General features: G+C 26.6%; 1 protein-coding gene across 9 annotated transcripts in view; it reads right to left on the bottom strand.

The window, feature by feature from the left end:
- LOC145296834 (oxysterol-binding protein-related protein 9-like) overlaps nucleotides 1-17,372 on the bottom strand; it is a 203,012-nt gene that overhangs the window by 65,511 nt on the left and 120,129 nt on the right. For all 9 annotated transcript variants that reach the window (XM_080142948.1, XM_080142950.1, XM_080142949.1 and 6 more), the window contains one exon: nucleotides 2,119-2,212. In XM_080142948.1, the coding sequence (XP_079999074.1) occupies nucleotides 2,119-2,212 (94 nt within the window). The remainder of the gene's footprint in view (nucleotides 1-2,118; nucleotides 2,213-17,372) is intronic.

Genomic DNA, 17,372 nt, shown 5'->3' with positions numbered 1-17,372 from the left:
AATTATATTTATGCAGATATTCTACATGATTTATATTTGTATAATATTTGCATAAAAAGGTTATAGTAAAGTATTTCTATAATTTGTGTGTGTGTGTGTTTGTTTAAAATATTTTGCTCACCAAACTCCTGTCAGTTTTTGGTCTACAGATATCAAACCTAATATATAGGGTATTCAAACCATGCAAAACTTTATATTTGAGTTTTAGCCCAGGAAAATTGGTGCAAAAGTGTGAAAATTGAAAAAGTGCAATTTGCCAGGTGAAGGTTTAATGACAGCATTACGAATACGCATGCGTAACATAGCTATCGGTTCATGTTTTAATTTTTAGCCTTACAGCAAACATGTCTTCATACCTCAGGCATTAACGTCAAAGGAAAAAGTAAATTGTGAGCTAAACGTTTTGGTTTCGATCCTTGGTGGTGGCATACAAGTCATTTGTTTTTTTTTTTGTTTTTTTAAACTTTTTAAATCATTACTATACATTGACTCCAATGTAATAATACGAAATCTGCATTAATCAAAATTTCATATTTAAGCATATTTTATGACCGGGTAATGCCAGGCGGCCTACTAGTATGTATATATATATATATATATACACACACACACACTACAACATTTAAAATTTGTTTCTTTAAAGAATCAAGTAATATTCTTAAACTAGCGGGGGGGGGGGGCTTGCTGGATCACAAAATATGCTTAAATTCATTTTAATTCATACAGATTTCATATTTATATATATAGTACTGATTTCAAAAGTTCAAAAAAAAAAAAAAAAAAAAAAAAAAAAACATGACTTGGGTGCTATCAGCTACAATCGAAATATAACATTTAGCACTCCAGCCATGTTTCTATCAATGTAGCTATAGAGAGATAAACAAGATTTAATATTAAACAACTTGAAAAAATGTATTGAATTTGGGTATGTGCAGAAAGAAATAGAAATACGTTGGCCAGTTGAAATGAATATTTTGCATTTCAACTTGCCAACATATTGCATAACAAATGGAAGCTAAAGTAGAATAGTCATTCCACAAATATCTTTAAAAACAGAATTGTTCTATTATATATGGCAATATATCAAAATAGGTGTAGATTTGTTGCCAAATTTAATTTTGGTCTCGGTAATATTTGAAACACATATTCATATTTGGTATGCCTCAAACGGTCAAGGAATATACCTTAAGATTAGAGATCAAATATATATACACGAATACTCAATGAAGTTTTTGGTATCAAAAAGATGCTCAACTATGCAAAACAAAAAATAACAACAATGTAAGGAATATGAAAAGTAATTAGTTCTTTGAAATATAATAAACAAAGAGAATAACTAATTAGTGTTACTTCCAATTTTTATGCACCTTTATTTTATGTAATCAGTATCTTCAGCCAAGTTTTAATGATGCCAAGAACAAGAGTATACAATAGATCAATGGTTATTATTACTACTACTATTGTACAAATTGGGTCGTTTAAAAAGAAAAAAGTTACCTAATCTAGTATATGTTGTCTATGTGACATTGTTACTGAGTGGATATCAACGCAATAGATGTCTGGCTAGTAATGAGGTTACAACAGAGTAGAGCAACCATTTTTTTAATGTAACAATCAAATATTCAAATTATCTCTTTTCCGGACCAATGTTCGTAGTGATTTCTTAATACTTTGTGGATTCCATTGGACAAGGTCTATAATTAAGAAATCACAAAGATTCTACACAAAAAAAAAACGTTAGCCTTGATATGCAAGTTTGGTTTATTAAGTGTCATAACAGTAGATCTGTCATACTGGTCTGTTTAAAAGAATAGTTAGTGTTTACTAATTGACCAGGAGGACAGAGTTCCATCCTTGGTAAAGTCATAAAAAAAAAAATTTTAAATCAAAAATATATGGTGCCTCCTTGCCAACAATTAGCATTAGAAGTGGAGGAATCTAGGAAAAGGAGTATAACTATCCCAACCATTTTGGTTTGGGTTGTCTGCGAATATGGTTGATTCATTTATCTTTAATTAAATCAGATTTATCAAAAAAAATTTCCATCAATAAGCAAAAAATATGTTAACACAAAACAAAATGTCATATCATAGGAAGAATAGAACCATTATGACATACCTCCTTCAGTTTCTGCAGGATGGATTTTAATTCTTGGTGTGGCTGGCACAAGATCATATAATGTACTATTTACAACAGGACCTTTTAAACTCTCCTGAAAAGAACAGACGACAGCCATTTTATAGAAAAGAAAAAAATCCATAAATATCGACATGATTATCATAATATGCAAAAAAAATTGTTACAACATGGATTTCATCAAATTGATTTCACAGAGTTTAATTTTTACTGTGATCAAAAATGAACAAGGGTTGAAGTTTGCAGATAACATCCTGCCCAACATGATGATAATGGTCAGTCCAAATATTGGCCATTGTTCAACAAGTTTGGGTATTGAAAAGAAAAACTGCCACCCACACTTGACTGAACGAAAAGTAAACATTTTGGCATTGAAAGAAGAAATCAATTATAAGAAACGGCAGATGAGCTATTGATACTAATCGCTAACAAATGTTTCCTTTGAATAAAATAAGCTGAAATTAAAGAATATCTACCAAGTCATTACAAATAGAAATAAACATCGAGATAATAGGGGAAAACACAAGAATAAACAGGTGTTATTGATTGTTGAAACGTACACTTTTAGTCTCTGTATGTCCACATCTTATCCAATTTTCAGAGTAAAGTTTTACCAAGAGTAAGGAATCAAATGCTGGAATTATTTTTGTTTTAAGGTTTACAATGATAGTGTAAGTATCCGTATTTGACTTAGTGTAGAAGAACAAATGATTGAGATTATATATATATATATATATATATATATATATATATATATCTTAGTGGCCTAGTAAGGCCACAAGGGAGACAACCGAAGCACCAAAACTCAAGCTAACCTGCAGGATATTATATATACAAATGTAGGCAAATTTGGGCATTTTTTTATGGATTTGTAAATATAGGTTCTTTTTTACCAATTGTCATAAAATTTTAACTTTAAAATATTATAATCTTCAAAAAGCCTGCAAATTTTCATGTAGTTTTGTCCCATAGAAACAAAGATATGAGCATTTCAATATTCAATCTCACTACCAATAAAAATATATATATATATATATATATATATAATATATAATATAAAGCTGAATGCGTGTGTGCGTGTGGTCACGAATAGGCTCCTATATGGTTGACTATTTTAAAAAACTGATTACATATAATGATAGAAGATGTATCGAGACACAGGAATGGGTATGTCTGATCTCGCAGAACAGTGGTTCATTAAAATTGTGGGGTCTGCATTCGCGCCTGGTCCATAAAGTATGGAAATACAAAAATTAAAAATTAAAAAAAACGTTTACAAATGTTTTTGATATAGACGTACATAAGGATACTTTGATAAGTATGTTTTAATTTAAATAGGGATGTGGGGTCTGCGTTCGTGCCTGGTCTCCATAGAATGAAAATAGGCACAAACTTTAATAAAGACTTTTCATATCTATCTGCTTAAGTATACTTTGATAATTATGTTTCAGTTTGAAGAAATATGGTAAAATAAAATTATGTGGTGTTCGTTCCCACCTGACCTCCATAGAATGGAAATATGTCACAAAGTTTAACAAGTTTTTTTTAATATAGATCCACAGAATATTGTGATAAGTGTTTCAGTATAAACAGGTATGGTATAATAAATTGTGGGATTTATCCATTTTATTTTTACTTTCATCATATTTTGCTTTGGTTTTGATACCTCCAAATTCAACCCAAATTTACAACCCTTCCTTTTCATAACCGATCATACTTTCATAAATCAAAGTCCATTTTCTGTAGGCTGTTTTTGAACCCAGTCAACAACGGGTACTTTTGCTAGTATATATATACAAACATCTAAATGACTATTTTAACCACAGTTCCTGATTTCAAAAAACGAAAAATTAAAAGATTCATCTGCCTTACTTTTAATGCTAGATTTATTTATGGTGTCTTTTAAATTCAATAAAAACCCTTCAAAATTTGCTGATGAGGAGACCTTGCTTATCAAAAATCTATATATAATGATTGTACATAACTTGATGTATACCACAATAAAAAGCATTGTTTTCCGAAATGATCGTACAGATAATTGATTTTGTTGTTGTTCCTTCTTATGAAACTAATTTTTAAATTTTAAATTATCAATCACATTACTTAATATATATATATATATATATATATATATATATATATAGATAGATAGATAGATAGATAGATAGATAGATAGATAGATAGATAGATACCACCTTTTTGGGCAATTTTATAAGTTCCAAATCTCAGTGACTATTGATCAGAATTTAACAAATGAAGGCTCATTGAAAAAGTTAATGATCTGATTTGTGTAGTGGGCTATGTGACATTTGCCCTTAAGGTAGCACATTAAAGGGGTCATTCATCATCCAGAGCCTATTTTTGTTTTTTGTTTTTTTTACAGCCATGAAATGTTTTAGTCATAATCATCTGCTTTTTTAGTTTTGCATATGAATTACAAAATATATTTCCCCAAAACCTCTGGCCTTAATGGAGGGGAGACTAAAACTTACTGCTATGATTTCAAATAATCTGAAACAACAGCAAGGGGAGACTTGATTCCAAATATTTTTCATATGTTATATCTCCCCTCTTTGGTTTTCATATATAAAGTAAATTTCACAGTGTATAAGGATTATTTGATACTGGAGAAAAAAGAGGGGAGATATAACATATGAGAAATATTTGGAATCAAGTTTCCCCTTGCTGTTATTTCAGATCATTTGAAACCATACCAGCAAGTTATTAAAACCACTTCCTCTCTAAAAATTTTCAAAAGAAAAAACATGGGTGTTTGTTTGCGGTTTCAAATTGGCTATTTTATAATTTAAAATAAAAGTCATATTGAGAGGAGTCTAAGTATTTTTTTTATAATAGATTCTTTTTAAAATTAAAAAAATGTAAGTGAATTGATATCTGTTTCTTTATAATTCATCTTAAATTATTCAGAAAAAAGTTGTTGAATTTTCATTGAAAAAAAAAAAAAAGTTAATTTTTTTAATGAATTCTTTTAAGCTTTAAAAGGTTAAAAAAGAATTTACTTAAAAAATTGTTTTAAATTCGTTATTTGTTTTATTTTTTTTTATTCATTTTATTTATGTGTTTTAAAAAATTTTAACTACCACAGAATTTTCCTGAGTTTTGCTAATTTAGATTATTACAACTACTGTTCTTATCTTGACTTATTTTCACATTTCAATCAATATAACCTCCGACCTTCAGGTGTATCTTGTTGAACTCTGAAATCTTTTTATCAAACTCAAAAATCTGCATGGAACTTTAAACAAAACTTTTATTTAATCCACACGGGTAGCATGCTCTTGTTCCATCAGGCATGGCTAAGTAATTTGCAATTGTATTTTGATGTTACCCGTAAAGTTACACTCTTCTTGGGGTTGAAGGTTTAATACTCAGTGCGAGTAACAGTCAAAATACAATTGTGAATTTCTTACGACCTCTACCCAGTCATGACTGATGAAACGAAAACATGCTAACCCCATGGAATAAATAGAGGATCCCATTCAAAATTCTGTGCAGATTCCAAAGTTCGACAGAAGGAATCTCAGAGTTTTCCAAGATACACCTGAAGACGATCGGAGGTTACGTCAACAAAAACATTGTGAAAATAAGTTGAGAACAGTAGCATCAAAATAATACGAATAATCTTCAACTCAAAACTCTAGGAACATAATATTAAAATCAGTTTTAGTTTTAGTATAAAAACTGGTTTTGAGCACTAATATCTATATTTTTATCTTGTTGGCTTGTCATTTGGCTGAAACAAGCCCAACAGAGATTGAATATCAACACCTGATCTGCATTGTGAGACCAATTTTATGTTTCTACATGCATGCATACAGGCTAAGTTGACCTTTATATCTACCTGTTATTTCTTATGTATTCTGTAACTCCATGTATTGATTGAGAAATCATTAAAACAGGCAAGTTCTTTTTTTTTTTCTTTTCAGTTGTTAACATTATCAATAACTAGCAGGGAAGTCTGACATTGCCCAGGATTGAACAAGGATCAACAAATCTTCCACCATCCCATACTTTTATTGTCACTGAAATTGGTGAAATCACTTATTTTTCCATCTAATTGATCGATTGCCAACTCTAGTTGGTTTGATAAAAATGATATTCTGATTGATTGCCTGCTCTAGTTGCTTGCACCATGGAGTATCAGGAGGAAACTTCACATGCTTCCCTGCAGTGACTTAATCCACAATCAATTGTAGTAGACATGACACTGTATTGATTATTATTTTGTTTTTTACATAATGGCTTGAATTAAAGTCAAGGATCATGGTTCAACATTCATTTTGAATGCACCCCTGTCTTATCAAAGAACCTACTGTTCATTTTATATGCTGGGCACTTCCGATTAAGAGGTGATAAAACTTCTCAAATGCACTTGCGATGTTAGGCTGTATAAGGTGTTAACTTTCATTAAAATTGGACTTCCTTCTTTAATCAGATTTTTTAATTATTGATTTTTTATACTTATCAGAAGTATTCCAACACAAAACCTATCTAAGAACACTCCCAGACAAAAAGCACATTTGTGTGAGTGAAAAAAAAAAAAAAATTGGGCCAGCCATGTGAGAGTTCATAGGCAACAAACTCACACAAAGTGCCTTTTATATATAAGTAGCGATAATAAAAATTATTAAATAAATGTTGGAGACACACCTCTACTGCCTGGAATAATGAACTCGTCCATTACGTCACTTCTGGGTAACAAGGACCAATTGACAAAGTGAGTTAGAGACAGACACGCAGAGAACATGGTCGTCACCAACTAGTCCAGATAGATATTGCTTAATTTACATTTTTAATGTATTTTCATTAATACATATTTAACTGCTAGTGCGTTCCCCCTCGTCAATTATTCAAATACTAACATCATAACAATAAATTTATCAGCCTTTTTATTGCATTTGTATCCTGCTTTTCTTTGTTAAGGCCATGGTTGTAGAATGTACATTAAGTATCATGAAGAGAAAAACTAGAGTAATTTTACATCATAAAAAAAGTGAATAGTAAATCAATAGCAACTCTATTTGTGAGATGAAAAGCTAATTCAAAGTAATAATAATTATAATATCATCAGCTGAATAATATATATAAACATCTGTGCGTGTCACACACACACACACACGGTGTATTTTTATGCCAGATTTTTCTTGGCACTCTCTTTTGCCAAATATCCATTGTGTTTATGAACAAACTTTAATTATAGAAAATGCCCAGTCAAACTGATTAACTTTGTTATTTCAGTTAAGCGAAATGATACCACCTGTAATAGTTTTTAAAATATTTAAATACATTATATTGTGTTTCTGTGTCTGTTCGGAGGACGCAATTGAAAACAAAAACTATATTACATAACTTTCTGAGTAAAAATTTATGACAAATTCAATTGTGGTGCTACTTTTGTGTTCAGCAATTTTACAATGTTGTAGGTTCTGCATTGAAGACAAACATCCGTAATAGAAAACTTTATTTTATAAGTTGAAAATTATAGAAATAATAAAAATTACAATAATATCATGGCTAAGAGATGGCCTGTTCAATTCATCTCCAGGAAAATACCAAAGGTGTTTGCTAGATTTAAAGCAAAGAAAAACATTCAAAATGTAAAAGAAGATAATTCAATTTAAAATTAAATCTAAATTCAAAGTTAACACAATTTATTTACATGAACTTATCTGAAGCAATAAAATGTAAACATTTATGATTATGCAATACCTGTCCTACTACTATACCATATTTTAATATTTTAAACTTACAATCTATCTCTCTCATATATATATATATATATATATATAACAAAAATGTGTATGTGTTCACATGTTGTTGTTGGTTGATCTCTGAACCAATCGCATTTCGAATTAGCAGGTTCATGAAGATATTCTACTTTAGTTTTAAATGATCAAAAATTGTATATATCTATAAAAATGAAATTGTGTGTGTACAAACTACTAATAAAACTACTCTGTCAATTTTCAGTCTACAGACACAAGATTTGACATAATGGGTATTGAGATTTGGGTAAACCTTTTTAATCGGTTTTTGGCCAGAAATTTGGCTGTCAAAGGGTCAAAGTTCAACGATTTGACCTTTGAAAACTCTACCAAATTCCTCTGCCAATTTTGGGTCTAAACACTTGGAATTTTAGATGTAGGTTACTTGAACATGGATCAAACTTTTTAATTTGATTTGAGCCCAAAACAATAAATGTTAAGGGGTCAAAATTGGAGTCAAAGTTTTAAAAAAAATTTGACCTCTATGGTCTCTACCAAATTATTCAGCAATTTTTTTTTTTTTTACAAAGGCATCGCCACTTAAGAAGGCCAAGAGGCTACTCGAGGATAACGGTTAAAGAGTATACAGTAGACAATTGGACAATAAAGTAATTGTTAGTAATGGAAATTCGGTAAATTTGTTAACTTATATGGAACGGCTCATCAAAAACTTGTTTACGTTAGACTTGAAGACAACCATATTGTAGTCAGCTGGAAAGCAGGAAAATGAAGACAATTTGATAGTGTTTTCTGCTAGAAGGGTGTTTCTTGTGAAAGTTTGGTGAGGGGGGACCATAGATTGAAGCTCTGTCAAGTACTTGCCATAAAAATAACGATAAAGCAGAGACAAACTTGCAACATCTCTTCTGTGAGAAAGAGGTTGCAGGGAAGAGGAAAGGACATCTCCTACGAGGCTATTAAGTCTATTTTTAACTCTATCAAGGCAGGATAAGTCCTTTCTAGCAGCTCCTGCCCAGATGTGGCAACAGTAATCCATCCTTGGACATACCTGGCTCTGATAGAGAATTGCATCATCAGTGAGATATCTACTGGATCGATAGAAGGATACCACCATTTTTCCAGCAGCTTTGGCAACGGATTTAATGTATGTGTTCCATTTCAGATCAGGAGTAAAGGTCAAGCCCAGAAGCTTGTCAAAACATGAGGCCTCACCAAGACGAAAGCCATTCATTTCAATTGATGCCAGATGGGGATGAGAGCATTGATGATGTAAAGATAAAAACTTGGTTTTAGATACATTAAAAGTAATAAGCCACCTCTTTCCCCATTGTACTACTTACTCAAGATCAGAGGAGAGAGAATCGGAGAGAACTTGGTCATTTACGGTCTTAGATGTGCTACCATAGATAGTAGTGTCATCAGCATAAATGCCTATGAATGATGTAAGGATGTGATTTGGAAGATCATAAATGTACATCAGGAAGAGAGTTGGGCCCAGGATGAACCCCTGAGGGACTCCAGCATTAACACTGTCTTTTATTTTAAATTTTACATAGAGTGTATTCAGACATAGTGCAAGCTTTTTAACAGGATTTCGGGTGAAAATTTGGCTGCCAAGGGGGCAAAGTTCAAAATATTTGACCTTTGTGGTCTTTAGCAAACTATTTAGCCGATTTTGGGTCTAAACATTTGAAATTTTACATAAAGGGTATTCAGACATGCAGCAAGCTTTTTAATCAGTTTTTGGGGCGAAAATTTGACTGCCAAGAGGTAAAAGTTGAAAGAGTTGACCTTTGCAGACTCTACCAAACTCCTCCACCAATTTTGGGTCTAAACACTTGAAATTTTAGATGTAGGTTACCTGAACATGAGTCAAACTTTTTAATATATACATAACATTTATGCACATAAAATTATGAACAGTACATAGGGCTCGATCAAAGCCGGGCTGGACTGCTAGTACATTAACTTACATTGAATTTTAAAATATTTATCATTAATCATTTATTAATCAAAATCAAAAATGTAATAGTGTAAATAAAACAATTTATTTTTTTATTTCTATTAAAAAAATTAATTATGAAACTAAATCTACTAGAATGTATGTTTTGTTGTAAACAAGTTAAATATTTTGGTAATAATTTAAAAAAAAAAAAAAAAATTACATTGCGCAATTGACAAAAATAGAACTTATATTATCAAATAGAGAACTATTTTTCGCTTTAAAAACCTCATGTAAGCTTTAAGTGATTTATATCCAGTAATTTTATATATAAAAAAATAAAATAATACTTTAACAGAATTAGTTATAGTTTTATAACATTTTGCCTTAAAATTTAATAACAAAGTTATAACACAATTAAATTTAACTTTCAAAATTAAATTTTTTAAAAGTTACAAATTGTTTCTAAAGAAAGAAAAAGATAGAAAGACAATCAGGCAAACAACAGGTAGGTTTAGCTAGGGTATACTGAAAGGTTGTATTATTTTACTTACCAGCAGATTAACCAATAATGCAGTCATTTTGCTTAACAGCATGTTAACCAACAGCCATTTTGCTTGATGGGAATCAGTTTTCTAAACAAATGTACTTCTGTAAATAATTACCATAGTTGTACTACTGAATGCATAAATAGTTGGAATAAGGGGATTCATAACTTAAATCTTATTAGTCATATTCAACTTATTTAATAATCTGACAATGGTGATAGTTAATCAAATTTGTATCAGAAGACACAAAGAATTATGGGAATTGTAGCAATACAGAGATTTCATTAAGTTTCATTCGATAAATATTTCTTTTTCATATGAACAGAAATGCCAAAGCCACAACAAAATTGTTTGCTTTAACATTGATTTATTTTACAGACAAGATTCATTTTCAGTATATAATGGCTTTTAGCCAAAATTTATTACTGACCAATACGATGTAAAGAATGAATTTCATAGATTTCAGTATTTTTCTTTTCTTTCTAACTCCCATCTTGATTTAGCATTAAAAAAGTCCCTTAACTATCAAATCCAGAGCACTCAAGAATGCCCACCATTTTGTCAGTCTTAAAAGTTGACCCCCTCCACCTCTCTTTCTGCATTCGAAAATTGCACCAGCATGTGTCATTATGCTTTTGGCACAATTTTGGAATTCAGATTTTTTTTAGAGGGGGAGGGGGGCCTAAGGAAACCAAAATGGCAGACATTTCAGGTATTCTAGTCTTGATGAAGTCTAAATATTTGTGACATTGCAAGATTTATAATTTATTTATTTATGCTTCCACAGGCATCTTGTAAAAATATTAGGCAAGGTTTTTTATGCAAAAGTTGATTTCAACATTAAAATTCGTTTTAAATTGATACATTTCTGGATTATCTGTCACTATCTTAAGCTATATTTAAACTGGAGCTTTTTTTTTAACAATAAAAAAAAATTAATTAAACAAATGTTCTTCGTTAATGTTAATACTAATTCCTGGGTAGCATTCGAAACCCAGGCTTTATATCATAATAAAGGTAATAATTGGACTCCTAAATTAGGCTTTGCTTCACATATAGATCATAGAACAGATAAAATAAAACTGCAAAAGCTAATCCACTACTAGCAGAATTTCTTTTGTGTTTTGACTTTTCCTCATGACATCAGTAACTTCCAGAAAGTTCAGATTCTTTTAAACATCTCAAAGTTTCACATACCATCATCCATTTTTTATAGCATAATTATGAAATCTGTTAAGATTTTAAAATTTACATTGACATCCTCTGGTAACTTGTTTTTTCCAGTGATTAATTATTTTCTCAGTAAAAAAAATATACCCCTATTTATTGGGGATGAGCAATCACATTGGCGAATTAAAATTTGAAAACATTCAGTTTTCACTCAGCATCCTTATTATGGTAATCTACCCTATTCCATCATTGCATGGACTTTTCTTGATTCTACAAACAGAACCATTATGTCCAGTCGGCATCATTCAGAAGAGAAGCCAAATGAGAAAGCCGCCTCTGTTACAACATTAGTTTTGTTATTTTCTGTTAATACAATTTCTCGTTTATTACTTTCTGTTTGTGTGTGTTTTTCCAGTACTTGAAGACTACAACAATTCTCAAAGTGTTGTGATGGCTAATATATATAAAAGGATTGAAAAAAGGTTGTTATGCCGTTAATAATTTTAACATTTTCTGTACCATTTCTATATACGTAACAATTTTGCAATGTACATGGCAAACCTTTGCTGCTTATAATCGACATTTGTGTGAGCTAAATACCACACTATTAAAAAGATGGTCATCTGTAATAAAAATTCCACCGAATGATCAACCTGTTACTAGAAATTGGAGAATGATAGCCTATAATAAAATTTATTATATAATTTTTGAACCAAAAATTGTCCCATAATATATATATTACTACAAGAACAGATTAAAGATTTAATAGTATGACCTATATTTTAAATTAAATACCACCTGAAGAGAGATTTAAATTATGATGGAAGGGGGAGGGGTATGTATACATCCCAACAAATCAAATCTGCCGCCCCCCACCAAAAAATAGAGTACTAGTGACAAAGTGCAAGTGAGAAATGTAACTTGTTATAAATATTAAAAACTATTGAAAAGAGGGAAGTCAAGGATCTTTATCAAAGATCATTCCAGATTGTAGGATGGATTGATAATGCAATCAGCTACCAGATAATACTCTAAGGTAATATGTGAATTTCTTGTGGTGTTTTTTGAATACTTATACTTTTTCCCCTCCAAATAGGATTTTTTAAAAATTTGTTTTAATTTTACCTAATCTTATTTTTTATTTCAATAAAAAAATAATTTTTTTAATCGATTAATCCCTATATATAATAAAAGAGGTGCAGTTTTTCCCCTCTGGACCAAAATACTGTAGGTTTACAACAACAGATGGCACATACAAATTTATTGTTTACACTATTAGCCATTACCTTATTAAACTATAGAACTACATTTTAGACACATTAATTTGTGATATTAAAACATTACATTTATTCCTAGAAGAGACATCATCATTATAACCTACTGAGGAAGTACTTCCAATTTTACCCCCTATTCTTTAAGTCCAGGTGGCAACAGTACTCACAAATCCTTCCCCTAATCCTATCAATAACCTTAAACTTATATGCACCTATTCCCACCCACCCCCACCACCATAAAAATAAAGACTTTACTTTTCAGATTTAACTAGAATGATTAGGTGTTATTTAAATGCTATTTGACCAAAAAGTGAGTGATCATTTTACACAAAACTTATCCTTTAATTTAAATTATAAAATAGCTTGTTGTATGTCAGTCACCCTAGGCAGAAATATTAAATTCATAGACAGTCCCCAGTCGCTTGTAAAGTTTGTATGTGATAAAATTTGCATTCACGTTTCACTTTACTTTTTTCATTATGTAAACTTGGTTGTTGTGAAAATGTTTATAAATCTCTCAAGGTAAAATGTACGATTTTGTTATTTTCACATACTACTTCTATTTTATTTAAACAAAAACATTGTCCGCCTTTTTTGTTAGTAAAATAACCAGTTAAAAGATTTTTTTTTACAAGTTTTAAAGTTTGTTATTTGAACAAAATCATTCACATAAATGGTTTATTTATATCAGAACTTGAGTCAAGTGTCTTTAGTGTTCCTGTTACTACTTTTAATATTATTATTATTATAATCATTTCTTTTTTTCATTCTGACATGAGCGATCAACACCGCTTTATGAGTTTTGCTTCTGGGTCATTCCATAGCAAAATTTTCATTGTTTTTCTTTTCTATTTTTAAGAGCCTCTAACTTCATAACTTACAATCTTTCCTAAAATTTACTTTACTTCCTAAAAGCAAAACAAAATTACCTAAGTCTAGGAAGATTCCTGCTTTATTGAAATGGTTTCAGGATTGATTAAAATATTTCTTCATAAAGATTTTTTTATTTATTACTTTCCTTTTGGGGAGATCATGCAAATATTTTCCATTATGCACACTTATGTTAGCATGTTTTTCAATATTTCTTTTCATTAGTGGGGATCTCAATTATTCAATTATCAACCTCTTAAAATAAAACTAATTTATCTGAGTCCATGATAATGCATTAAGCAGCCATAGTTGCATCCGTTTTGGAGGAGTCTTTCAACAAATCTATTCTGGCTTTATATAATCTTTCCACCGGGCAACGTCAGTACACAGGTTTTGCTGGTTAATAAATATTTACATAATATATTTTTACTCTAGAAACAGACTTACAAAAGCTATATGTGGTAGCATTAGAAATTGACTGCAATTTGCACATAGCATTGACCTTATAAAAGAGTATTTACTTTGTGAGCATTTACAATTAAATTTTGTTTAATTTTAGGAAAGATGGTAAATGTTTACAACTGAATTTTACTTTATTTTTAAGGTACATAATTATTTCAAAAACAGTTTTCCTTTAAAAACAGTTAAACATTTCAAATCATAAAAAAGCAAAAAAAAAACAAAAAAAAAAACAAAGCATTATGTTCAATAAATATGCATATTTCATTCCAAATTTTCTGTGAAGTGGATAAATCTAAAATAGATTAATTTCCATTTTTCTTTTTAAAATTTGGCTCTTATAAAAAACAAATATTGTGAGAATTTCTAATACTCAGATCAAATACATGTTTTGATAAGATAAGCCGTTTAATTACAATTATCTATAAACAAACATACTAATATAAACAATTGTACTAATAAATACATTAATATAAACAATTATACAAATATATTAATATAAACAATTATACAAATATATTAATATAAACAATTATACAAATATATTAATATAAACAATTATACAAATATATTAATATAAACAATTATACAAATATATTAATATAAACAATTATACAAATATATTAATATAAACAATTATACAAATATATTAATATAAACGATTATACAAATATATTAATATAAACGATTATACAAATATATTAATATAAACGATTATACAAATATATTAATATAAACAATTATACAAATATATTAATATAAACAATTATACAAATATATTAATATAAACAATTATACAAATATATTAATATAAACAATTATACAAATATATTAATATAAACAATTATACAAATATATTAATATAAACAATTATACAAATATATTAATATAAACAATTATACAAATATATTAATATAAACAATTATACAAATATATTAATATAAACAATTATACAAATATATTAATATAAACGATTATACAAATATATTAATATAAACGATTATACAAATATATTAATATAAACGATTATACAAATATATTAATATAAACGATTATACAAATATATTAATATAAACGATTATACAAATATATCAATATAAACAATTATACAAATATATCAATATAAACAATTATACAAATATATTAATATAAACAATTATACAAATATATTAATATAAACGATTATACAAATATATTAATATAAACGATTATACAAATATATTAATATAAACGATTATACAAATATATTAATATAAACGATTATACAAATATATTAATATAAACGATTATACAAATATATTAATATAAACGATTATACAAATATATTAATATAAACGATTATACAAATATATTAATATAAACGATTATACAAATATATTAATATAAACGATTATACAAATATATTAATATAAACGATTATACAAATATATTAATATAAACGATTATACAAATATATTAATATAAACGATTATACAAATATATTAATATAAACGATTATACAAATATATTAATATAAACAATTATACAAATATATTAATACAAACAATTATAAAAATATATTACTATAAACGATTCTACTAACATTAATATAAACGATTCTACTAACATTAATATAAAAAATTCTACTAACATTAATATAAACAATTCTACTAACATATTAATATAAACAATTCTACTAACATATTAATATAAACAATTCTACTAACATATTAATATAAACAATTCTACTAACATATTAATATAAACAATTCTACTAACATATTAATATAAACAATTCTACTAACATATTAATATAAACAATTCCACTAACATTAATATAAACAATTATACCAATAAATATATAAATATAAACAATTATACCAATAAATATGTTAATATAAACAATTATATTAAATGCTAATATAAACAATTATATTAAATAATTTAATATAAACAATTATATTAAATATATTAATATAAACAATTATATTAAATAATTTAATATAAACAATTATATTAAATAATTTAATATAAACAATTATATTAAATAATTTAATATAAACAATTATATTAAATAATTTAATATAAACAATTATATTAAATATATTAATATAAACAATTATATTAAATATATTAATATAAACAATTATATTAAATATATTAATATAAACAATTATATTAAATATATTAATATAAACAATTATATTAAATATATTAATATAAACAATTATATTAAATATATTAATATAAACAATTGTATTAAATATATTAATATAAACAATTGTATTAAATATATTAATATAAACAATTGTATTAAATATATTAATATAAACAATTATATTAAATATACTAATATAAACAATTATATTAAATATATTAATATAAACAATTATACTAAATATATTAATATAAACAATTATACTAAATATATTAATATATTAATATAAACAATTATATTAATATATTAATATAAACAATTATATTAATATATTAATATAAACAATTATATTAATAAATATATTAATATAAACAATTATATTAAATATATTAATATAAACAATTATATTAATAAATATATTAATATAAACAATTATATTAAATATATTAATATAAACAATTATATTAAATATAAACAATTATATTAATAAATATATTAATATAAACAATTATATTAATAAATATATTAATATAAACAATTATATTAATATATTAATATAAACAATTATATTAATAAATATATTAATATAAACAATTATATTAATAAATATATTAATATAAACAATTATATTAATAAATATATTAATATAAACAATTATATTAAATATATTAATATAAACAATTATATTAATAAATATATTAATATAAACAATTATATTAATAAATATATTAATATAAACAATTATATTAATAAATATATTAATATAAACAATTATATTAATAAATATATTAATATAAACAATTATATTAATAAATATATTAATATAAACAATTATATTAATAAATATATTAATATAAACAATTATATTAATAAATATATTAATATAAACAATTATATTAATAAATATATTAATATAAACAATTATATTAATAAATATATTAATATAAACAATTATATTAATAAATATATTAATATAAACAATTATATTAATAAATATATTAATATAAACAATTATATTAATAAATATATTAATATAAACAATTATATTAATAAATATATTAATATAAACAATTATATTAATAAATATAT

The sequence above is a fragment of the Euprymna scolopes genome, chromosome 17 (assembly GCF_053919585.1).
Source record: "Euprymna scolopes isolate OS-2025 chromosome 17, ASM5391958v1, whole genome shotgun sequence".
Lineage (NCBI taxonomy): Eukaryota > Metazoa > Mollusca > Cephalopoda > Sepiida > Sepiolidae > Euprymna > Euprymna scolopes.
Note: the sequence above shows the minus strand (reverse complement) of the source record. Positions and strands in the feature narration are given on the sequence as shown.